The 24758-nt window shown below is 41.9% G+C and overlaps 2 protein-coding genes and 1 long non-coding RNA gene across 6 annotated transcripts in view; 2 read left to right on the top strand and 1 right to left on the bottom strand.

The window, feature by feature from the left end:
- Positions 1-9295, top strand: part of bmp1a (bone morphogenetic protein 1a) — a 36556-nt gene extending 27261 nt beyond the window's left edge. The window contains exons 14-20 of one of the 2 annotated variants that reach the window (XM_036213604.1): positions 2646-2839; positions 2941-3121; positions 3200-3325; positions 3437-3564; positions 3907-4120; positions 4231-4481; positions 7988-9295. In XM_036213604.1, the coding sequence (XP_036069497.1) occupies positions 2646-2839; positions 2941-3121; positions 3200-3325; positions 3437-3564; positions 3907-4120; positions 4231-4481; positions 7988-8122 (1229 nt within the window). In that variant the 3' untranslated portion in view covers positions 8123-9295. The remainder of the gene's footprint in view (positions 1-2645; positions 2840-2940; positions 3122-3199; positions 3326-3436; positions 3565-3906; positions 4121-4230; positions 4482-7987) is intronic. The other variant, XM_024275534.2, reaches the window with a different exon arrangement.
- A 418-nt stretch (positions 9296-9713) lies between these two features.
- Positions 9714-24748, bottom strand: disp3 (dispatched RND transporter family member 3). Of its 3 annotated transcripts, none has more exons than XM_024275531.2 (22): positions 23106-24748; positions 22817-22918; positions 17081-17959; positions 16773-16992; positions 16547-16683; positions 15512-15646; positions 15096-15256; positions 14813-14952; positions 14638-14729; positions 14373-14537; positions 14011-14172; positions 13806-13940; positions 13597-13727; positions 13327-13496; positions 13116-13246; positions 12698-12882; positions 12451-12577; positions 11768-11913; positions 11523-11682; positions 11325-11438; positions 11089-11249; positions 9714-11002 (listed from the first exon to the last, which is right to left on the bottom strand). In XM_024275531.2, the coding sequence occupies exons 3-22, from the start codon at positions 17949-17951 to the stop codon at positions 10646-10648; spliced, it is 3900 nt and encodes a 1299-aa protein (XP_024131299.1). In that variant the 5' UTR covers positions 17952-17959; positions 22817-22918; positions 23106-24748; the 3' UTR covers positions 9714-10645. The 3 variants fall into 3 exon arrangements, with proteins under 3 accessions (XP_024131299.1, XP_024131300.1, XP_024131301.1); XM_024275532.2 differs by having other exon boundaries at positions 23146-24748; XM_024275533.2 differs by having other exon boundaries at positions 22817-24748.
- LOC112148428 lies at positions 14879-15588 on the top strand. The gene is made up of 3 exons (XR_002919616.2): positions 14879-15009; positions 15091-15141; positions 15458-15588. It is a non-coding gene; the product is annotated as an uncharacterized LOC112148428 (long non-coding RNA).
- Positions 24749-24758: the final 10 nt, after the last annotated feature.

Raw genomic sequence — 24758 nt, 5'->3', positions numbered from 1 at the left:
TCCAGTGTCTGTAGCTCTGGGTCTTGGATTGAACGTTGGTCAAAAACATTGACTATAGAATCACTGGACATATCCAGGTCTTGATGTCACCCTTAGGAAATGCATTACCTCCTGAAATCAGGCCAGAGCCTTCTCCATCACTTCCTGATAGTCTTCTGCCATCATGGATCCTACCAAGAGCGATTGGTCCGAGTCGGTCTGAGTCACGTTTTTAGGGGAACTACTGTCGCCGATCACGAGAGAGCTTGTTCAAAATCCACACCCCTTCCATTAACACCAGGCTGAGAGAGGCTGTCAATCAAACGTTCGAGGCGGGGGCCACATGCTTTTAGTGAGGCATCTAACTAACGATAAAGAAAAAATATATTTAAAAAAACTAGGATTAGAAAGAACGTGCTAAAAAGAATGTATTGGAGCAATAATGATTATTCTAACAAACAGACTGAGAAATACCTGTCCATTTCTCGATAGAAGTCTATGATACTTTGACCCTCTTGGAACCTGTGGGTACATCCCATTTGGAACACATGAGGAGAGAGGTTGATATGTCCAGTGATTAAACAGTCAATGGCCAAAAAGAGTTTGGAAAATGAAACATTTTCTTATTTATTTACTGCAATCTATCAAGGAAAAGGTGCCGACTACTTAAGGCTTGAATAGACTTGGATTTAAACTGAAAAAATTCTTGAAATCTGATTAGCTTAATAAAATTAGTAACCGTTTTTGCCATCATCCGAATGAGGTTGAGAAAATTCTGAACATTTAGTCTCTCAGAAGTCTCTTCTAACTCTTCAGACTGCTCATTTGAACATCTTTGAAGGCCCAGCTGTCACCCTGTTGCTCGTTTTTTATTCCTCATTTGTAGCTTCAACTGTTTTTTTAAATAAAAAATGTATTTATGATTAGTTTAATGATCATTTCACCACTGTGCAGAGCAAAGAGCTCAAATGTGCTCAAATGTCCTAAACCAGCACATTGTGTAGGGACACAGATGACCAGTGTTGGGACTAACGCCGTTTAAGTATAACGGCGTTACTAACGGCGTTATAAATCAAGTAATTTAGTAATCTAACTAATTACTTTCATCCTCGCTGTAACGCCGTTATAGTTACTTCGTGTAAATCGCGGCGCGTTACTTCAAAGTTTGATGATCTTGCTGGAGCTGGGCGCTTCGCACCCGAAAGTTGCTTGTGTTACGCCCCATTTACACAGACACGTACACACGCAGATCAACGTGGATAGACTCCGGTGCGGACGGAGTGAGGAGTTTCGGGAGTTAATAAAACGACAACAGAGAGACAGAGAGCAGCTCATCTTAGCAGAAACGGGGTAATATTTATAAAACACACAACACAGACAGACACGAGCGCGCACAGATCAACGCAGTGAGCAGACTCCGGAGCGAGTGGGCGGGGCTGCGGGATTTTGGGAGAGAAAAAAGAGATGCGGAGAGCTGCTCCTCTTAGCAGAAATATTGGTTAATAATTGTCGTTTATTAATTTACCCACACACAGACACCTGCGAGGCTCTCAGACCAAAGATTTAAGAAGTTGCTACTTTTGCGCTACAATCAGTGGTTCAAAAATTAAAGCATTGAAACCATTCAACTGGCTGCTTATGCTGGTGGCATTGTTAAAGTTCAGGTTAAGGTGCAATACAAGAATGTTTAAATGATCAGACATAAAGTATTGTTACTGTGCTCCTAAATATTCTTGTTAGGATATACTTGTGTTATGTTGATACTTGGAACCTTTACTTTTATTTTTATACAAAGTTTGGTTTTATCTAAGTTTATTATTGTTGATATTTATATTTTGCGTGTATTGTTGTTAAAATTTTATAAAGACAATGTTAAAGCTGTGGTGTGATATAAATAAAGACAGCAGAGATTTTGTTACTTGATAGTTATTTATAATTGTTTATTGTTTTGCACTTTCAGTTTTTTAAGCCATTTTGTTTAATTATAGTTGTAGGTAAGATACTTGAAGTATGTTAATAGTTGAAACGTTTACCTTTTTTGTGTGAAGTTACATTTTTTATATACCACTTGTTGCAGTGTTTTGTGTGATAATTCTGACAAATAAATATTGAAAATTCTTTCCCTAAACCCTCTCTCATGTGTATCCTAAACTTAAACAATATGACTCCATTGGAAAACTATACCAGTATACTATTATCAGTTATCATCTATTATTGAATGTAAATTATTTTTTTATTTGTAACGCAGGATAAAATACAAAATATTACCATATTTAAAGAGTAATTTAAAACGAGTTACTTTTCCAAGTAACTAATTACTTTGAAGATGCAGTAATTGAGTTACTAACTCAATTACTTTTTGGGAGAAGTAACTAGTAACTATAACTAATTACTTTTTTGAAGTGAGATGCCCAACACTGCAGATGACACTAACAGCTATCTGCACATTATTTACAGTCAAGTGAAAGCTTATCCAGGCCTCCTGCAGCACCGTTTGCCTGTTAGTTCTTTTTTCCTTTGCCAACACAGAAAAAAAAATGTTTTAAAGGCCATAAAAAGTCTGGAATGTACTGTTGCAACATGTGGAGATATCATTAATTTCCTCTGCACATCTGTATGTGTTGCTCTCTAACTGGGACTCTTCCTCTGCCGTGTTCTCCGTCCAGCCGCCTGCGGAGGCTTCATTACCAAGCTGAACGGTTCGATCACCAGTCCCGGATGGCCCAGAGAGTACCCCCCAAATAAGAACTGTATCTGGCAGCTGGTGGCCCCCACGCAGTATCGCATCACTCTGCTCTTTGATGTCTTCGAGACTGAGGGCAATGATGTGAGCATGGGGTTTACTGTGAATCTGAACGGGGTGGGTTTGTTCTGAGCTCTCTCTGTCATTGCTGTCCTTCTCCTTCATAATTAAAACCAAACAAAAAGCCCGGTCTCCTCACGCTCTGTTTCTCTGCTCAGGTTTGCAAGTATGACTTCGTTGAGGTTCGCAGTGGACTCTCTGCAGACTCTAAGCTACATGGGAAATTCTGTGGGGCTGAGAAACCAGAAGCCATTACTTCTCAGTACAACAACATGCGCATCGAGTTCAAATCGGACAACACGGTGTCCAAAAAAGGCTTTAAAGCACAGTTCTTCTCAGGTGGCTCTTCATCACATTGTTTTTTTTTAAAAAATGGCCTTAAAGGTTGAAAATGTTTAAATGTTCTTTCGTCTTCAGACAAAGATGAGTGCTCCAAGGAGAACGGCGGCTGTCAGCACGACTGTGTCAACACCTTTGGTAGCTACCGCTGTCAGTGCAGGAGCGGTTTTGTTCTGCATGAGAACAAACACGACTGTAAAGAAGGTTCGATTCAAACTTTTATCTTTGGTTTTCTGCAGAGCACACCATATTTAATAACTATTAATTGTATAAAGAGCTGTGCTGAATTTGTGATTTTTTTTTTTTCTTTTAAAGCCGGTTGTGATCACACAGTGAATAGTGTTAGCGGAACCATCACCAGTCCAAACTGGCCGGATAAATACCCCAGCAAGAAAGCTTGCACCTGGGCTCTGAGCACCACTCCAGGTCATCGGATCAAGATCGTGAGTGTCACTTCCTTCTCCTTTCAGTATGAGTTCACTCATCAATCTGGAGTTTATCTGTGACTTTAGGGTTAAATGTAGTGAACAAATCATTCCTGTCAGAGTCTGCAGCAGTGATGTGTGGCTCCCTCTTCTGTTTTAGTTCTGTTTGCTGCAGATTTAGGGCAGTAAACTCTCTCCAAAGCAAAACCACTAATGAAATATAACAGAAAACTACATGATATGTAGTGTTTAAAGTACATAATCTAGGTTTTTTTGGCTATGTAATACTATGTTTAAAATATAAGAATATTTAGAACAAAGTTTAGGATGATCTGACTGACTCCTCTTGGTTTGTGACAGGCCTTCAATGAGATCGACATGGAGGCCCATCTGGACTGTGCTTATGACCACATTCAGATTTATGATGGGCGGGATGCCAAAGCTCCGTCACTTGGTCGCTTCTGTGGCAGCAAGAAACCACAACCCATCCTCTCAAGCGGCAATAAGTTGTTCATACGCTTTTTCTCTGATAATTCAGTGCAGAAGAAAGGCTTTGATGCCTCACACTCTGCAGGTACCTGTAATAAAACAGCATCAATTAAAATGCTTAGTTTATTGTTTTATGGACGTTTAGTTAAACTTGATCAAATTATGAATGACTCAACTTGAAACCTTTTTGCTCAGAGTGTGGAGGCATTCTCAAGGCTGAAGTCAAAACCAAGGACCTCTTCTCCCACGCCCAGTTTGGGGACAACAATTATCCAGGAGCCTCTGACTGTGAGTGGGTGATCTCAGCAGAGAAGGGCTACGGCGTGGAGCTCATCTTCCAGACCTTTGAGATTGAGGAGGAAGCAGATTGCGGGTACGACTACATGGAGCTCTTTGACGGAGCCGATACAAAGTCTCCACGACTCGGACGTTACTGCGGCTCAGGGGTGAGAAAAACATTTTTTTTCTCCTAAATGTTATTTGTATGGAGAGAAAATAGTCTCATTTGATTCTTGTGTGCAATTTTTCTTGATTTGTAGGTCATGCAATCCATTTTGTGCCTAATTGTGTACTTGCGATTGTGTACTCATATGTACATTGGATGATCAAAATCTTTCAAATACAAAATACAATCTGGGTGTCCTTCTAGATAATCTCCAATCAATCTCTCTCTCCAACGCTGCCTGCTGTCACAGTGGCTCTAATGAGGGGGATCGGAGAGTTCTGGAAAACTTTTTTTATAAAGTGATGAGTATTTTAAAAATGCATATTTTCACTTTTTTTTCCATCCTAATTATCTGAGATTTCTGTGCAAGAAAGTGGCAAAAAGTCAAGTTTTTACAAGACATTATTCATAGTCCAAGTTCGAAGTGTCTATAAGAAAACTCAGATTATCCAGCATTCTAGCAGCATTTAAACGCATCATCCATGTACAAGTCGGGACTTGTGGAAGGAGTTTCACAACTCCTCGTGCACTTGTACTCTGGTCTGTGCATAAATGAGGTTTTGCCTGTGTGTATCAGGGGATTGGTGTGTACAATTAAAGTCCAACTACAATTGTTTATATTGTAAAATCGTTCCCAGAAGTCTTTTAATCATGACTATGCAGGTTTTAGACAAAATCCAAAAGTTCATTTTGTTTTTTAAGACTTATTTTCTGCAGCTCATTAGAAATACAATTCTGGGTTGTGGGCTGGACTGTTAGAGCGGACTTCAGCTCATGTCCCATCAGGCCTTTGTTTACACTCTTTCACACTAGTTTTCAGCTTCTCACAATCTCAAGCTAACATTTATGTAGCAAAACAATGACACACAATATCGGATTCATCCAACCGTAAAGTTTTGAGTCAGATACGAGCTCAGATGAGGACAATTAAGACGCTGATAGATTTATTTGTCTGCAAGTGGATGCTTTAGAGTTGGGACAGAAAAGGTAGACTTTGGTACGCCCTAGGGGTGTAACGGATTACAGAACTCACGGTTCGGATCTTGTCACGGTTTGAGGGTTCACGGTTCGGATAATTTTTCGGATCGGTAAAAAGTAAAAAAAAAAAAAACAATTGCAAAAAACAACGAGGTAAAAGCCTAAAATGATTTTTTGGAAAAGCTTCAAAACAAATATTTAACAATATTTGCTCATTGAGACCTATTTATAGAAACAAAACATCTTTAAACTTTGAACACAAACTAAATGCTAAAACGTGTAGTTTCTAATTACATGTGCATATCTTGAGACCAAATTTACAAAAACTGAGAGGAAAGAATTCTTAAAAATAGTGTTTAAAATACACGAATCTATCTGGAGTACCCCTTAAAATGCTAATGTCCAAATTAATTTATAAATAAAACGGTTAAAATGAAACTTAAAATTATTTTTTGGTATTATTTGTTTTATCGAAGCTAACTATGGGAACATTTAAATATTTAAAATAATAATGGTTATCCGTAAAAGATGGCGCTGCCGTGCCCGCTTTTGCTGGAGATTTTTGACATCTTTCGCTTGCCATACCATCGTCCCCTGACTGCACGTCCCTAATGGAGTAGCTGCTGCTATGGGTGATCTTAACCGGGAGATTCTCTGAACCAGACATGGAGACGTGTACCAATGCTTTTATTCAGCTCTTAAAATCAAATTAACCTGATATTTCATTATCCATATGATGAAGTCTAGGAAAGTTTTTGACGGAAGCTCCTCCCACAAGCAGCGGGAGCTTCAGGTTCACACAGGTTTGGAGAACTGTCAAGCAGCTACTTTAAACGTTAAAACAAAGACAATTTACTTGAATCTGACGCAAATTACATTCAATGTGAACGAACGATTGATTTAAATTATGCGAGTGCGAGGTGTGCGCACTCGTGGGGGGTGGGTGTTGAGGTGGTCTGGGGTACACGCGTGTGCCAAACTGTGGCTTGTGATCCGTACAGACCGCGGATTATCCGTGATCCGGTACACCCCTAGTACGCCCATTTCAGAAGCTGCGTCATTTCTCAAGCATCCAGTTTTCATCCGCTCCTGATTTGAATTAAGAAATATTTAGAAACACAGTTTTAATTGTAAATCATTTAATATAGTATAAGAAAAATGCTACTAGAATATGTTAAAAAGACAAGAAAGACAATTTTTATTGAAGTGGATCTTTGAAGATTTGTGTGCGTTGGAGCCGTTTTGAATCCGTACTTAGTTTTAAGCAGGAGTAATTTCAAGTTGTGCGTGTGTACATTGTATTTTCCATTTGGTTTTGATATTCTAGTGTACATGTGAATACACAATTGAAAATACACACAAATTGTTTGTACGAGTTACAAATCAAGAATTACGCAGGCTCAAATCCAGTGAGACTATTTTCTCTCCATATTAATTGCTCAACGTGCGTTTTTGTTGTAACAGCAGGGAAGTCACGACAATTATTTCAAATTACTCATGTGATTTTGAGCATTTTGTTCCAGTTATTATGTAGAGCTTTTCATTCTCCTCCATTTTACATCCTAATTACCTAAAAACCCTCTGGGAGTGTTGTTGTAAGGCAACACAAGCATGTGAGTGTCAATAGACCAAACTAAACTAAAACTTTAAATTGTAATCCAAAGTTAAAATTGAATTACAACAATTAGAAGTTCAGTTTTCCTCCTGCTGGAGAACAACATACATAAATGATTTGCTGAAGGGGATGTAACGTCCTCGCTGTCTGGGGAGCAACTTCTCAATCAAGTTTCTTGAAATAAATTGACACAATTCAGTCGAATAAAGATGAAACTCATTACAGTGAGGGGCTCTTTGCTTTTAGCTCCAGGGCCCGCTGTAAAATAGCGTTCTGTTTCTGGGTCTGCGTTCACGTCGGCAGGCTTCTCTCATCTCGCCCTTTAAAACGCTCATGGAAGAGCTGTGGGCGGTTGTAGATAGAGCTTATTATTCATGTTGAATGGCAGTTTTAATCAGCAGCCGGGAGTTTTTGAAAGTTGGCTGCATTAACCGCTCTGGCATTCTTGTCTTTTCTGCTGCTAAAGAATTGCTCGCTCAGTTTCTGCAAACGCCTAATTAATTTTCAAAGAGATTCTTTTAATTGCTTTTAATGTTCTAATTTGGCAAAGACAGAAGTCTCTTTCAAATCCTTTATGCTTACATGAAAATACTCTTAGTTTCGCTCGAAACACACTTGCTAGCACACAAAAGCCTGTGTTGAAGTGTGCGACTTGGTTTGTGTTGCTTTTGGGATCCACCTGGCCCTGCTTATCCCGTTTTACACCTCCTAACTGAGAAGAAAGCTGCAGCGCTAAACCCTGACCCTAACACGGCTCAGGCTGACACAACAAGCATTCAGAGCCTGGTCGCCACAGTCACCAGTTTGACCCCACATCCAGCATGTGAGGAGACTTAAGTTTGAGCTGAAAGGCAGTCAAACAAGCTAAAAGCCACAGCCATCAATGACTCTCTTGTTTCCGTCCCTCCCCACAGCCTCCTGAGGAGATCTACTCAGCCGGTGACTCCATTGTGATCAAGTTCCACTCCGACGACACGATCAACAAGAAAGGTTTTCATGTCCGTTACACCAGCACCAAGTTCCAGGACACACTGCACTCGCGCAAGTGACCAGCGGGGGCCAGAAGGGGCCGCGCAGGGCAGAGGGGCAAACGGAGGAGCACCCAGGGGAGGCGCTGGCCTGATGCTCGGAACCCTTCGGCCACCAAGACGAACCAGACACGACAGAACAGCCGCAAGACCACCAACCGCACCTCAGCTCCTAGGGGCTCTAGCTCCCCCCACAGACTGTGAGGAGTAAAGCCATTCTGCAGTACACCTTGTTTTTACCTTTTTACGGTTAGGATTGGGGTGGGAGGGTGTATAGGCAGGCAGCGGGGAACCTGTATTGACCCAGTAACCTCCAGAAAATTTTTGATTGATTCTTTGTTTTTGTTTTTTTTTTTTAAACATGCCTTCTAATGAAAGGCACAGAGGAAAACCTGCAGATTCTCAGGACCTGTTGGAAGGCAGGCATCAGCTGGACAGATCCCTGCTTTTGTCAGGCCAAACCACCATGATGGGTGGGGGGAGGTAAAGGAGGGAGGAGTGTGCAAACATCCTCCTGCACTCTTCAGAAATCGCTGTCCTCTCCTCGCACTCTCATCCCTTCAGTTCGAGGATTCCTGTCCGTAGGAGAACGACTTGACTTGAGCGTTTGATGCCGTATGTCAGTCAGTTGCATGTAATCACAAGGAAGGAAGAAAATCTGTACAGGGACAGCACCAGCATTTGTAATTGGCATTATCCTGGCAGCCAGTAGCAAGATTCTCGTGGTGACCGTTGACGAGGAAATTAAGGAAGCAGTTATCTTTTTAAAAGACTAATAAATGAATTGTGGTCCATATCTTCTGGTTGGTAATTGCTTGCCCAGTGACTGGCTATTACTGTACCTGTAATGTGTTTGATCTTTCAAAGGGAACATCTTTTTGTTTTAATTGTTTTTTTTTTCTCAGCTCGGACCAGTTAGCACTTTACAGTGAATTGTTCCAAGACCATGGGCTTATATTTGTGAAATGCAATGGCAGTTCACTTCTTTTTAAATGCATTTTATCTCTCTTACTCTACTGTTTCCTTTTTTTTTTTTTTTTTTATTTGCTCATCATGTTCCTCAGGCATACTTGAACATTGTGTGCCCTGCAACATGGGGTAAAATAAAGACTTATGTTTCAGTGTTGCTTTAATGTAAAGTAATTTTTTAAAATGTTTTACTTGATGCAGTTAAAAATTTCCCCAAGAACCAAATGAGCCTGGGTATTTATTGTCATATGGATTACACATTAATGTCACAGTGGAACGATGCTGTTAACCTTCTAATGTAAAGCCACTGCTTCATGTTTGAATATATTTTGTTGCTCCCTTATTTATCATTCCCTCACTACATTGTGGCAGAGGGGGCACATGTGTTTTATGTCTGACCTTTTTTATCATCGTAGATTTGGATCTCTGCATCTAACCATAAAATGCAGTCGTGGACATCTCGAGAAGGTAATTCAGCTTAACAGTGCTCTTTATAGGTCCTAAATTGTCTACATAGGAAGTGTTTTCATTTCTCTGGATTTGTGTGATGTTGTTAAAGTGGAGAAAATCTGTGAAACTGAAGCTGGAAAGTCTTAAAAGCTAAAAATGTAAGAAGGTCAGGTCTAACATTTTTAAGAAAACCAAATTAGTCATTTATACATTAAATAAGATGTTTAATTACCTAAAGTAAATATAAATGTACTGTAAGTCCCACTTAACTGAGACAATTGTAATAAATAGCAACTCAGAAATGTGGTGCTGCAGTTCACTGACTGATCTAGAATATAAACAGTGTTGAGTTATGAGAGAAGACCAAACGTTTGCTGCACCTGATTTATTTTACATTCACACAAACACGTACAAAAACGACCAGTCAATCCTCCAACCGTTATTGTGTTGTGATCTGACAAACGGCCCTCACCTTCACTGACAGGAGACGCCACTGATGGCTGTTTGAGAGGAGCTCTAAACTGTGATTTATATGGTGACCGCATTTAAGAGTGGAGGGGTGAGGGCACACCTGAGGAGGAGAGGAGAGGTCTCGGGAACAGCGACTCAGAGTGTCCGAGTGATAAATGAATGCAAACAAAGGGCTAAACTTGGGCGAAGTGCTGGCAGCATCTTAAAGTTTAGTCAGCAAAACAAGTAGTTCACACATTGTGCATGAAACATTCAAAATTTGGATCCAGTTACAGTTAAATATAATCTGATCCCACTATTTGGCACAATTAAGTCAAGACAAAAAAAGTGAACCAGCAACACAGAATCATGGCAGACGTCAGAGCACTGTTCAGTCAGAGCAGACAGATGCTCCTTCATGTAAAAAGTTGATAAAAATGTGACGAAGATGAAACGGCTTCATCAAATCCAGAAAGGTCACCCATCACAGTGTTATTTAGTAACACTTCAGAAATACTGAGCAGGCAGGACTTGCTCCTATAATACTGATTAAAACAGGTTGAAAAAAAATCACTAAAGTGGTTCTGACATCTTTGTGCTATCGAGTACAAGATCACTTCTTGGTCGGATATTCCTGCTGCATCTGAAGGAAGGTCAGTGGATGGACTGCAGAGTTTATGTCCTGATTGACAGCCAGGCCAGTGCGCCCTGCTGTCTTCCCACCCAACATATAAGAGCTCCCAGGGCTGCAGCTGCCATCACAGCCAGGGTGGCCTTAAGCACAGCGCGGCGGTGTCTGCTAAAGCGGGGAGGGGCCACGCTGGCCAGCATGGCGACGGTCATGGTCAGGGTGAAGAAAATAGAGATGGCTGTGTTGATGGCCACGATCTGACCGAACTTGGCAAAAGGCACAATGATGCAGAAGAACAGAGGGACTGTGGAGATTGCTGTAGTGACGGCGCTGGACACTATGGCAACGCCCACATGGTTCACTGCCTGCAGAGTTCGCCTCTGCCTCTCAGCTGAGGGATCCTGCAGGGAAAAGGAGAGTAGGCAAGAAAAAGAGCTAAAAAAAATAGTGACATATTTAAATACAATCATGCTCTTAAAGTGCGTACCAAGTCATGATCAGCCACAGAGGGAGCCAGCAGATAGCCCTCCACCAGGTGCAGACAGTAATCCACAGAAGATCCGACAAGGATTGAGAGGGAAATGGCCTCCACTGCTCCCATCTCCCATCCCAGCCAGTACATGATAGCAACAACCAGACAGATCACTCCTGTTGCAGAGCACAAACCCAAAGCTGCATCAACGGAACCCACTCACGCTGGAAAACATGCTTCCTCCCCCTTACCTAAAATAGTTATGAGTACTGGGAGCAGCAGCAGAGGATGTGCAGTGAACACAGACACCGTCGCCACGCAGATCGCTAGTGACAGCAGCAGACTCCAGAGGGCACTCTCTACACCTGCAACCCCCAACATGTCATTAAGACATTCCTGTTCTTCACAAACAAAATGATTCATATTTTTGGTGTGTAAATATCACTGGCCTATGATTTCCATGAAAATCTGTTTCCAGTGTTCACATGTCTGGAAGCCTCTCTGCAGAGCAGAGGACTGTGGGAGGCCGGCGAGCTGCTCCTGGATGAAGGTCTCCCACTGGAGAAAGTCGGAATAGGTCTGAAAAGAGGACTTCCCCTTGTATGTGGTCTTGGAGAAGACAGAAGTAAAACGTTAGAGATGGTTTGCTGGGAAGCCTTTGGAGCATGAAAAGCTAAAAGGTGAAGAGACTCACAGACTCAAAGGCCATGGACAACCAGCGGACCTTGTCTCCGTGCATTCCCACCACGCCGTGGGAGAGCTGCCCCGGCAGCAGGTTGGGCTCAGGCAGAGACTGGCAATCAGGATGGAGTAGAGGCAGAACAGAAGACAGCTTGTTGCCTAAAAAAAAGGACAAATTAAAGATTGAAATCCGGTTTAAACCCTCTTTGTACTTCATAATTAAACAATTTTACATTTGATTTAGAGCAGGGGTGTCAAACTCAATCACACAGGGGGCCAAAACACATCTTGGGTTGAGGGCCAAACATGACAAACATTTATTGAACACACTAAAACTACATTTTTAAAACTTTAAAACCTAACTTTTTAACATTACTATGAATGAAAACTGGCTGGGATATTATTCCAGAATAAATCAACTTAAACCTTAAACAACTTTCAAGTGCATGATAACATCGGGCCATTAATAACAATAAAATAAAATGGGGGGGCCGGATATAATTACCTGGAGGACCAGATCCGCCCCCCGGGCCTTGACTTTGATCTAGAGTATTTTGTTAAGCCATTTAGAACTTTTTAATGGTTTATTTAAAGTCAAATTTTAATGCTGCAAATTTTGATCACCCAACATCAAACCACCATGTGGTTTGTACCCCCCCAGGACAACAGCTACAAAGTAATAGTTTGTGATGAAACCTGATGGCAAACACTGAGCTCCTCCTGGCTTTACAAGCTGTCTGTTTGCACCAACAGCTTTGCAGATTTTGCAAAGATGGCCCATCTCCTTAAAAATATCAAAGTCTGGATCCAGTATGATGCTGCCCTGTAGAGGGGAAATGAAACAACAAGTCAGCAAAGAGAGAAAAAAAACTAAATAACGTAAAACATCACAGAAAATATAGTTTTGAGGCATCTCGATGGTTCCGGCTGAAGAAAAACTCACCATATCTCCAATTACATGGTTGTCCTTGTGTTCCGTTCGGTTGACCCCCAGTATCCCAAACACGACAAAAACCATGGCCCCGGTGTCGACCAAAGGGCGCACTGCCGGGTGGGCGCATGCACCACCGCTGCACGGATTGAAGCCAGATGTTTTTGATGTTTTGTTCGCCGTAGAGGGTGGGGGATCTTCAGAAATAGAACAGGAAGACAAATATTTTTATTGCGTTTGTAGTGTAAAAATATCTGCTTGACTGAAGATCTGTCACTCATGCATCAGCCAAAATCCTGGAGGACTTCTTTGAAAGGAGTTTTCATATCAGACTAAATTTATACTTTAAAAATTTGTTGCAGGATTCAATAAAACCTGAAAGGGTAGCTTTAAAGCAGAAATCATTAATGATGCTAAAAAAAAAACCCACCGCTGGGGAAAGGAACATAAAAGCTTCCACGTGAATGTCCATCAGGCCCAGACGGGTATCCACATCCAGGAGTGTTAACACACACTCTGCTGGGATGAGGTCTCTGGCGACACTGAGCAAAGTACAGCCTCCTGAGAGCATAAGAAAAAGTTAAAATGACACCTGAAGGGCGCCAACTAACATCTGGTTCAGATCCATCATTGCTTTTCACCTGCTGTTCTGCTGTGGAGAAGCTGCAGCAAAAAAGGAAAAATCCCGCGTCCAACCGTGTCGAGAATCACATGAACCAGATGTGATCATCCAGCTGGGGTTCGGGCGGTACACATGGGAAACACACACTGTCATTCTGGTGGTGTAATTGCTCTGCGGCTGACTAAAGGCCTATTTAGACAAAATAAGTTCAATTACAATCTGTTTTGCCTTCTTTTACATGGCTAGTTATCAGAAAATGCACACAAGCTGCCTCCTTTTTGCTCCTGACCTGGAACGAAGACAGCTCCTTGTGATCTGTGCTTTTCCAAGGGGATTCAATGCTGGCATTGAGTGAGAAGCTGTAAATTGTTGTAGAGACTCCCTGGTCCAACTTTGATATGTAAACTGTCAGCAAGGAGCCTGAGAAAACCCATGCGGAACAAATCTGTCACTCGGAGGAATGTGATTATAAATACAGGAATATTTCGAGTTGTTTACCTGTTTGGTTCATGCTGGAGTTTATGAAGCTCTGAGGAGTTGCTGCTGGAGTCGGGCTGTGCTGATGTGCTGAGAACCTAAAAGGGAAGGAGGAAGCATGGGTGTGGAGTGGGTGGGGTTTTTCCATGAACACGCCTGCAGAATAAAACAAGTCGATGAGTTAATGCGCCACACTTATAAATCCCTTTCACGGTTCATGTCTCACCTGAGCACATGGGACAGGAGATGCCCTGGCCGCTGAGGTTGCTCCGCAAAGCCAGCAGGGTCTGCAGGTTTGTGTCTTTGCGGAAGAGAAGAGGCGCACGAGTGGCCGGTCTCAGGAGGCAGCAGCACCCAGCAGATAGGAGGAAAACAAGGAGGAAGACGCCTGGGTTTGATAACAAGACAATGATGAATATCAAGGGGATGATGGAGGAGATTAAACAGTTTAGAGGCAGATGAACGAGCAAGGATGCAGAACAGGCAACAAAACAAATAGGTTAAAGTTGCGGAAAAATCACTTTTTCTTAAGATATAAAATATTTGTCAATTTATTTATTTATTTGGTGGGATTAGATTAAAGCTTACCCAATACAATTTTTCTGTGCTTCACTGCCGGTTCGGCTACCAAGTGTTTCAGGCCCCACTGGAGATTTGTGCTCACCACCCCTACATGCTGCTGTCCTGGAGGGGTCACATCAGTCTCCACTGAAAGAGACAGAATGGCTGCATCGCCCTCTGTGTCACAGAAACCTACCCAAGAGGAAGCAAAAGGGAGTCTTAAATTCAACTTAACAGCAGCGATTTACGGCCCTTTCTCCCTTAATCACTGTGAGGGAGATGGTAATCAGACCTGGTTCCATCTCCACTGACAGCAAGGCCACATCCCCATCCTCATCCGACAAAGGGCTGTAGCTTGTTGACAAGCCTGGAAACAGTTTTACACTTTAAAGGGAAGAAGAGTTTAGGTTAGAGCATTTCCATCTTTATGCTGTCACTGAGCACACACACTGAAGGAAACCACTCACCAGTTCAGCCAGCCGTGCTCGTGAGGCTCCACGTGCTGAGTCCAGATGCACAGGGCTGCAGGCATCATGATGGACACCCAAAGCCAGCAGCAGCTGACGATGAGTGCCATGAACAGGCCGAAGTCGTGCACGGCCGGGATCTGGTGTCGGTGAAATGAAAGACAGGACAAAGGACCCTGAAGCATTCGACTTATCAGGTAAAACTAGCTGTCGCCTGAGTGAGGCAGCTCCATTCATTCCCAATAACCCCATTAAATGCTGTGTTTACCCCCCCTAAGATAACCTGAGAGAATGTGTTGGCGGCGTAAGCAGCTGCGGTCGTGAAGGAGGTGAGGAACGTGGCTCTGCCAGCTGTTTTCACTGTGTAGATCATGCGCTCTCGAGGCTGCCGCAGATGAGAGGCCTGTCTGAAGGTGCTGATGAACACAAACACATCATCCACCCCTGAGAGAAGAGGAGATCACACAAATGTCTCAGTGCTGACACACACTAACACCAATACACTATAAAAACACACCTTTAACTGCTTAAAAACTGCTTAATAGGATTTTTACAAGTATATTTGCAAATAGAACTTTCACAAATTGAGCCTAAGGTTTGATTTAAAATGGAAATTATTCACCAAAGTATGCTCTGATTCCTCAGAATCCTTTTAAAGAGTGACTTCCATCGTCGTGTGCGCTGCCTCAGTTAACTCACCTATACCGATGATAACAAAGGCCGCGACCCCGTTGAGGATGCCCAGGTACCTCACTCCGAACACCACGTGGTACAGGAAAAGAGCCATCAAGCAGCTCAGTCCAATGCTCACCAGTCCAAAGAACGTCAGGAAGACTTCAAAACAAACGAGATGAGCGTCAGTGTGAATCTAAGCCATGTGTCAAAGTCAAGGCCCAGGGGCCGGATCCGGCCCTCAGGGTAATTCGACCGGCCCTACAGATCATTTTATTTATATAATAGTCCAATGTTATCTTGTGCTTATTTCTAACTTGTATCATTTTGACAATATATATTTCTATAGAAGGTAGAATAATGAAATTTATTTAAGGTTTAAATTGATTTATTCTACAATAATAATATTCCTGCATTGATTTATTCATAATTATGTTAAAAAGTTACGGTTTTAAAGTTTTAAAAATGTGCATTCTGCTATCTTCTTGGACTACTTGGGCATTTACTAAGATTTTTTTGGCTTTTTATGAGTTTAGCTAATATTTCAGCTACATGCTAGCTGTTTTGGATAATTTAGGCTTTCTTATTTTTAGTTTTTTAGGCTGTTTAGAAGTTTAACTATTTTTTCAGCTACAGGCTAGCTGTTTTGGCTAACCAAAGTTTTTTTGTTTTGTTTTTTTTAGGGCTAATTTGGCATTTAGTTAATATTTTAGCTGGCTAACAGCTTCAGCATTTTCAGCTATCAGCTGCAGTGTTTTCAGCTATCAGCCTCAATGTTTTTAACAATCAATTTTAGCTTTTATAGCTATCAACTTCAGCGTTTTCAGCTAACAGCTTCACCCTTTTCACACTAGCATTACCTCAGGTCATGCTATATATCTAGTTCATAATTATGTTTAAAAAGTTATGGTTTTAAAGTTTTAAAAATTTGTTTTTGAATGTTCAATAAATGTTCATTCTGTTCGGCCCGTGACTAAAAGTGTGTTTTTTATTTTGGCCCCTTGTGGACTTGAGTCTAACACCCCTGATCTAAGCTGACAGAACAGGTTTAGGGTGTGGTACCTGAAAAAGAAGTAAGGATGTAGACTAGAACAGTGATGCAGGCTCCACTGATGACGGCGAGCATCATGTCGTTGTAAAAGGTGTGTCTCACTTCGTCATCAAACAGCTCCGTCCCCCCATACAGCACTTTCACTTGACTGGAAAGGATGCAGACACAAAAGCTTCAACTGTCCAAGAACCATGTAATCCAGTAATATCAATGCTCAAAGGCAATAAGGAGCCTGACCTGGTGGATTGCTTGGCCAAAGTCTCTGCATACTGAACCACAAAGTTTTTGAAGCGTGCCCTCTGCTCGTCCGTTCTGTCCTGCAGAGAATAGTAGGAGGGCAGAGGAGCCCCGAAGTGGATCTCACTGCGGAGGAGAGAGGACGAAAGATGCTCTGGTGTCAGACTCTCATCCACGTACCAGTAGAACTGAGGGTGGGTGATGGCCAGACTGAGAGAACCTGTAAGAGTCCATCCATACAAGACAAAGCACTCAAGTCAGACTTTCAGGTTGCTTTTTTAAAATAGCAAGAATTTATCTGTGCTTGCCTTGAATATCAGCCAGATCTGGCCCCATGCCATCGTAGTATATCTTCCCCCCTCTCTCACTGGGGTAGAGGTAAGACAGGACGGAGCTGGGTGGAGAGCAGTACGACGGTCCCAGGGGAAGGTCCCTCAGTATTTCCAGAGGCTTCCAGCAGAACTGGTGGAACTGAGGGTGCTGCATGAGCAGATGCTCCACGTGGTGAATGGTCTGCAGACGCTCAGGAGTAAAGATGTTGTGATTTCCTTTCCCCTGAGCCACAAACACCAGCTCGATCCTCCACAGGGCCTGGCTCTGCATGTAGTAATTGGAGGCAAACCTGCGTCTTCTGCTGGTGGTATTTCTAACCTGTAATCTCAGACTCAAATCAGGTTTTGTCCTTGTGTCCTGATAAGCTGCAGCTCTCTGTGAAGAGCTGTTTAGATGAATGGGGGTCTTATTGAGCCCTCCTGTTCCCCCCAGCTTCTCCAACAGAAGTTCTTGCAGAGCCTCAGACTGGGAATAATCGACATCTCGCCTGCGTCTGTCCCAAGACCCGAACTGAGTCTTCACAGCGATGGTGAGGGCGTCAAAGCGCTCGGCTGAGAAGTGACTGTGAACCTCAAAGGCACTGTAAGACAGGTCTATGTCCAGCGGGGGGCAGTAGAGCAGCATGTAGGCAAAAAGGGCACATGGCAGGAGGATGGCCAGCCCTAGAACCAATCCACTGGCCCACGGCTGAGTGTAAATCCAGCCTGCTGCCCTCCACGCCCCACAAACCCCGGCGTTCCCAGCAGAGCAACTCTGTCCTGCTGCATGCATCACTCCATCCTCCTCCTCTTCCTCAGCCCTTCCCCAGCTCGCCTGAAACAGCAGCGGCTCATCATCTTCCTCCATCTCAGCACCTGCCAGAGACACATCATTCCATCGCTCAGTTCAAGCTCTGCCTCCAGCTGAGCACTAAACATTCAGTGGAGGCCAAACCTGGAGACAAATGACTTCAAAAGGTGTGCATGCATGCATGAAAGAATCAAGTCAAGCAGGTGTGGACCAAACTAAAGCATGGAGGGGGGGTTCACAGGCTCCAGCAGGCTCCTGCTTTAAAATGCTGCTCACAAGCGCCTCAGGTGATTCAAGATAAAAGCTACAATTTGATTCAACGCTGTCTGCCATTTCCACCTGCAGAGCGTCCACTGACGGCTGTCTTACCTGTCAGGAGTGGAGGTGCAGCTGTCTTTGCACTCAACCCAAATCCTCCCAATTGTCTAATTACTGACAAAAAGGATGAGTGAAGCTCTAGACGGGGATCAAACCATAAGAGCAGGTTTCAGTTTTCTGAGTTCCTCCAGAAATAATGTTCATGGGTGCCCTTTGTTTTGTTTTTTTTTTAAATCTTTTTTTTTTTTGTTTTTTTACCCATCTGCTCCACTCGCCACAATGCTGCAGACAGTTTTTATTCTAGTGGCTGCGAGGGCGCAAACTGCAGCAATTTATCTCGCCTCTTTATAGAGGAGCTTTAAGGTCAGCTTTGTACGACACTGAATCTTGATTTATCGTGCAACGTTCCTGCATTCAGCTCTGGAGCCTGTGTGGAAATCCATCATAGAGGGAGAGTTTGTAATAAAAACGTTCAAAGAATATTTTTGAAAATGATTATGAGACCTTTGATAACAAGCCCAGAAGCTGAAATGAATTGTAAGCGACTGTCTTGTGTGTCGCTTTGACTAAAGCTTGCATCATAGTGGGGTAAGAAAGCAGAATGAATGGTGCTTGTTTTTGCAACATAAAGTCACCTCGTGTGGTCATTGTGCAGCAAAGTCAGGCTGCTGTTCACTGATAATGAAGCAAATCATGGATGTGTGGAACGGCGCATCATTAAAAACCAAGGATTCACCCCGAGAGCAGCTTTTATGGGAACTATCCTCAAGACTATTTTATGCTTTAACATCCAACCTTTCATCTTAGAAACAGTAAAGCTGAAAACCAGAGTTCTACACTAATGCAATATTTTTTAAAAATGAGGTCAATTGTGGGCTATTTATCAAACAGAACAATATTTGTTTTTATGTTGCAGTTTTTTCCTTAAAACCTAAAATGTTGTAATAGGGTGTAGAAAGAGTTTGAAGCAAACCTACTGGGTTTTTTAGAAATAAATGTTAAAATCTCATTTATTTATTTTGAATTTCCCATATTTACTCTACAGATTACGCTTTACTTCTGAACTCTGTTTGAAGGTGTTTTTCTAAAATACATTTTTTGCATAATTATCTTCTTTTGTAGCTCAGACGCAATGGACTCTTCCAGTGTGTTTTGCAGAAAAGAGTAAATGTGACACATTCATTATGTTATCTTCAGAGAGCAGATTATATTTAGAAATACGTGAGAACAGTTTTTTTATGAACACAGGCAAATAGGATTTGATACAGATAGTGCTTCTGACAATTAGATTTTTTTTTTTACCTTGCCACATTTCATCTCTATCTTTTTTCTTATTCATAATACTACTTTCATCAGCAGAAAATGAGCAGAACCGTGCAGAACAGTGATATGATGAGGGGAGCAGAAATGAAAGAAGAAAGGAGTGAAAGCTTTGGTAATAACCGAAATTAAAGCATCCACAGTCAACATTTATAGCTGCACTCACAAACAAACTAGTCAAATCAAAAGTGAAAAGGGATTGGAGCTGAGATAAACAGGGTAACGTCCCCACAGCTGCATTTCTTGGTAAATTTGGATGATTAGATGGTAATTTGTTGAAATCTACAAACTTGGCACACATTAATGATCAGGAGACTGATTAGTGTTGTGCTGCTGTGATGGCACAATGATGCACACCTTCATGGACACGTGCTCCTCTTGATGAGTCTGAAGCTTCAGCACATCTGCAAACACGTTTCACTTTATGCACTACATCTATTCCATCTGCAAACACTGCAGCATCGCATCAGCATGATAGCAGAAGGCTGAAATGATGCTATGTATTTCTCCAAGCGGGTTTGAAAACATGCGCAGTGCACGTTACTAACAGAGCCATCCCATGTGGGGCATTTATTGAGCTAAACTCCATCTCTCCTGCTCTTCTTAGTATTCCTACTACCAGGACAGTGTTGCGTTCTCCTTTACTCATCTGTGATTCTCAGAATTTGAGGCAGATGAATGCAGACAGAGTCCTGAAATGTGTGTGCAGACTGTGAGATATCAAATCTTGCATGAATCTGCTGGAAACAGAGCCCCCTCTTTCATAATGTATGGTGTGTTTTCTGGATAACCTGTCCTGCCCCCAAGTTAGGCTGAGCTGCCAGAGGAGCTTTATTTATTTATTTATTTTTTTATTTACCTGGGCTTTTTTTTTTCCATGAACAATTGCAGCTCGGGCTGCCACGCTCCACCTGCCTGCTTGACGAGAGAGCAGCAGCTTTATGTAAAGAGGCTTTTTTTATGCTGCATTGTCATAATCTTGCCGTCTCAGGAGTCTCGCTCGGTGATTTTTGCAAACAAAAATGCTGTTGAACCGTAAATCTCCCTTGACTGCATCTTTTCCCCCCTGTAAATACGGTTCTGCACAAATGCTTATATGGATGTACTGTCGTCACAGATATGAACCCCATTAATGTTTGAGGATTGTTTTATTTTCTTGACACTAGGATTTTTGTGCAGAGGCTTTTATTTAAACATAAAGCTAAAGAAGTCCAGGAGTGAGTTAAAGTTATCAGAGCAATCATAGTGGAAAACTTTAAAAGGCATAAAACTACATTTCAGGAACGAACGTCTGTTTCACAAATGTGCTGAAATATCACTGTGCGCTGGAAGAACTCCAGTCTTTTCTACCTTTATTAATCGCTTTACAGCCACCGGTTCCATTCCCCCATGCACACACACTTTCACACACTGATGGTGCTAGAACGGCCTTGCAAGGTGCTAACTAGACCACCAGAAGCAATGTGAGGGTCTGTATATTGCCAAAGGACACTTCAACACATGGACAGGCAAAGGGAGAACCGAGCCCACAATCTCTCAGTCAGTTTAGAAGGAGACTTCTGGATGAGAATTCATTGATCTTTTTTGATGTAATTCCCATGGATGTGTTTTTGCAAAATAAAAGTTTTCAACTCCATATCATGACAAAGCATGGGGGTTGCACTATTTTATTAAGGGCTGTTTTGCTACAGTAGTAGTATGTAAAAACAAGGTACTAAATTCTAAATCTAATGTTTCAACATGACGCCAGCACATTAAAGCTGGTTTTATGGCAGAACAGAGCAGATTAGTTTTGTTTTGCTGTATTTCAAAGGTCAGGTAAGATTTTGCAAACAAGTCAACAAACTCTGTCCCGCCGTGTTTTAGTAAATATCAAACAAATAAACACAAACAATTCACTTGGCATCATCTGTAAAACTGAAATTAACCTTAGTATTAGGGTTAATTAGTATAAAGTATTTACATGATTTTCAATATATTGCATTTTTCTGAGTGTCATGAGTCCCTGGGTGAAGTACCACATGTCCCAGTACGATTATTTTATTTTTAGGAATTTTTTCTTCTCAAATTCCTAATTTTTCAGTAATTTTCTAGCATATTTTTAGGATCTTCCTATGTTTAATTTTCCATTTTGTCACATAAACCAAATATGAAAACAATTATTGAAAACTACCTTTTAATTTATCATGTGTTGTCGTATTTTGATCTATTTTTTAATGACAAATACTTTTTATTGGGTATATTATATACTACTTGGCAAAACAGATTGTGCAACTTTTTATGGAGAAGGTGTTCTATTGTTAATTACACTATATATATATATATAGTAGAAATCTGACACATTTATTATTGATATGCACTTTGAGTGTTCAAGGGAACACAGGTAAACTAGTAAATTTAACTAACTGAACTTTGTATTCCTTAAAATCATAATACTGTTGTGGAAATAGCACTAAAGCTAAAGTCAAGTTGACAAATCTATGCAAAAAAAACGTTTTTTTCAGATTGTTGAGTCAGGAACTTCAAGAATGCAGGAACTTTCTCCATCCCACCTTGTGTCGGCATCTGTCAGTCCTCCTTTTACTCCCCCTCTCACCATCTTGACCTTTTCCACCCTTCAATCTACCTTTTTCTCGCTCTAGATCCCCATCTGTTCCACTAAAGCAATAGATGACCTTCACTGTTGGTGGCAGCAACATGTAACCCGCCCCCCTCCCTCCCTCTCTCGTCGTCAATTTATCTCCTCTCCATCTCATCCGGTATGAATCCCACACATGGGCTCCTGCCACACACATCTTCAGTTTGATGTAAACTCACCACCCCATTTAAATAAGCATTGATTTCACCAGCAGTGTTCTATGAATAATATATTATGCATGAGTACCCGGCACGCTGTTTATGGAGAGTGTGCCTTCCATTCTTTTCACTCTGAAATCAAACTGCCACTATCACATAACATCCAGCGGAGGTGATTATTTTTCTGGCTGCTGATGAATTCTTGCTTATAGTAGAGGAGCAGCAAGGCTCTATGGGAAGTGGGTGAACCACGCTGGGGATCTAACATTTAATATTACTCATTTGCTAAGTTAAAATGGGAGCTTTTAGGCTCAAAGTGTTTTATTTTCTTCCAAATAGGAAGTGTAAAACTTACAATAAATCCAAAATCTTCTAACTTTTAGCTTTTTATTTGCCATTTTCAGGACTTTTCTGTGCTTTCATCAAGCTGCCAAGAACAAAAGCAGCCCCATCAAAGCAAATGTCCGCACCAGTGAGGAAAGACTTACCTGGGGATGATGAAAGAAGAAACCCAGGTGGAGTGCTCAGGCCTGCTTGGTCCACTTTTATGGCACTGAACTTGTGATCTGCAGGTTCATCAGGTCCGTGCTCTGAGGTGGGAGAAACATGAATTAGAAAGTGCTTGTTTTCATAGTTAATAACTCATGATGAGAGCAATGCAGGTGTGGAGCTGTGACCAAGAGAGTGGTGCACAAAAACATCCACTTTTCCTCCATCACTCAGCAGGAATCGCCTGATGCGGTTTATAGTGTGATGTTCGCCTCTCCTTCTATTCACCTCGGTCCTTTCTCTGTGGCTCCCTCCCCTCATTTCTTACCCGGTTGTCGAGGCGACAGAGTCTGTGAGAGACATTTCTTCCCAGAAGCTCCCCTCTATCTCTCTCTCTCCTGTGGCTTTGTTCAGCCTGCTCTGATGGCTGACTCAATGGTGTGGAAAACACAAGGAGGGAAAGCAGCTCAAAGGAACTCGGCACTCTGTCGCTGGAAGCCTGAACAACGGCGACCGGTTCTAAATCCTCGTATTAACGCCACTCAAAAAGGAATCAGCTGTTTTTCAGTCAGTTATGGTTCACTAAAATGATGTTTGTCTTTCAGCGCTGCACCCGAGCCCCCTCAAACCATTTGCTGTGGTCTAGTCCAGTCTCAGTTGGTGGGGTGTGTGAAAAGAGGAAGAACAGAACAACTAGCCACAGTAGGGGAGAAAAGTACAGCCACTTTAAAATAATCATCTGATGTGAGTTTACTAGCGTTTATCGTATCTTCATTCTGAGGATGAAGGACGCTGTATTAATGATGGATTATAGAGGCTCTTTTTTCCTGTGCCTGACAACTGAAGATGTGGTTGTAAATGCAGCACTGGTTGACTCATCAAGTTCACTTTACTGTGTCAACAAGATGCATTCTACTGAGGGTGTGTAGCGCCCTCCCACACTCATCCAACATTAATGACCACGCTCTCTGTGTCACATCCATCACCCTGTTCCTCAACTTTAAGTCATGATTAACTTGGATTGCTTGACATCAAGGGGTCATTAATAATCCATCATCTGAATGGGAACAGATAACTGAAATGAGGCTGCGCTTCCTCTGCAGCAGCGGCGCCGAGTCAAACACAAAAGGATAATAGCGGTGGAGTGCTCATGACCCCGCATGGCGAGCATCCGAGTGCGCTGCATCCAAAACGGGTGGAGGTGCTCTTGTCTTCACAGATCAATCCAACCTAAAAGAGTTACGATCAATGAATTGAGGCTAATCGCATCTGTTACAGCACCACGGTGGAGGACAATCGGGTTTGATGGCCTCAGCTGCAGACTTTTCGTTTTTTTACTGGGATAATCAAACAGACTGGAGGTGGTGCACTGTTCTTTGTTCACGTTTTAATGAGCCGTCTCTGAACTCGGCAGACACCAGCGAACAGCACAAATATTGGCAAGCAGGAACTGAGAGGCAGTTATACATTTAAATATAACAAATTAAACTTTCATTCACAACTAAAATCATGCACACACACATGCACACTGAAGCAGTGCTTTTATAGACACAGAATATGTCAGAGCTACTTAGGTCGTCCTGAGAAACCCCCAAATTTGACTTGTTTTTAGGTACAAGAAGTGATATGGATCCAGTGAGGAATGTTTCAAAGTAAAAGCACCATAAATAAAAAAAACAGAAAATAAAAGCTGTTTTTAAAAAAAATAAATCGACATTACAAATAAAATAGGACACAAATAGCTCTTGCAAAAGGTACCTAAACTGATTCTTGAAGACATTGTCTTTCCAGCAAAAAACATTAATTAAGGTCAGACCTTTACAGGAAGGGGATAATTGTTTAGGGAAAACAGTAATACTTCTAATTTAAGAATTCGTTATTCACTCAAACATGTCTATGAATGTCCATTTCATTGCAAAAATACTACATACATTCAAAAAA

The sequence above is a fragment of the Oryzias melastigma genome, linkage group LG9, assembly GCF_002922805.2.
Source record: "Oryzias melastigma strain HK-1 linkage group LG9, ASM292280v2, whole genome shotgun sequence".
Lineage (NCBI taxonomy): Eukaryota > Metazoa > Chordata > Actinopteri > Beloniformes > Adrianichthyidae > Oryzias > Oryzias melastigma.
The sequence above is the reverse complement of the archived record's forward strand: the minus strand, read 5'-3'. Positions and strand labels throughout refer to the sequence as shown.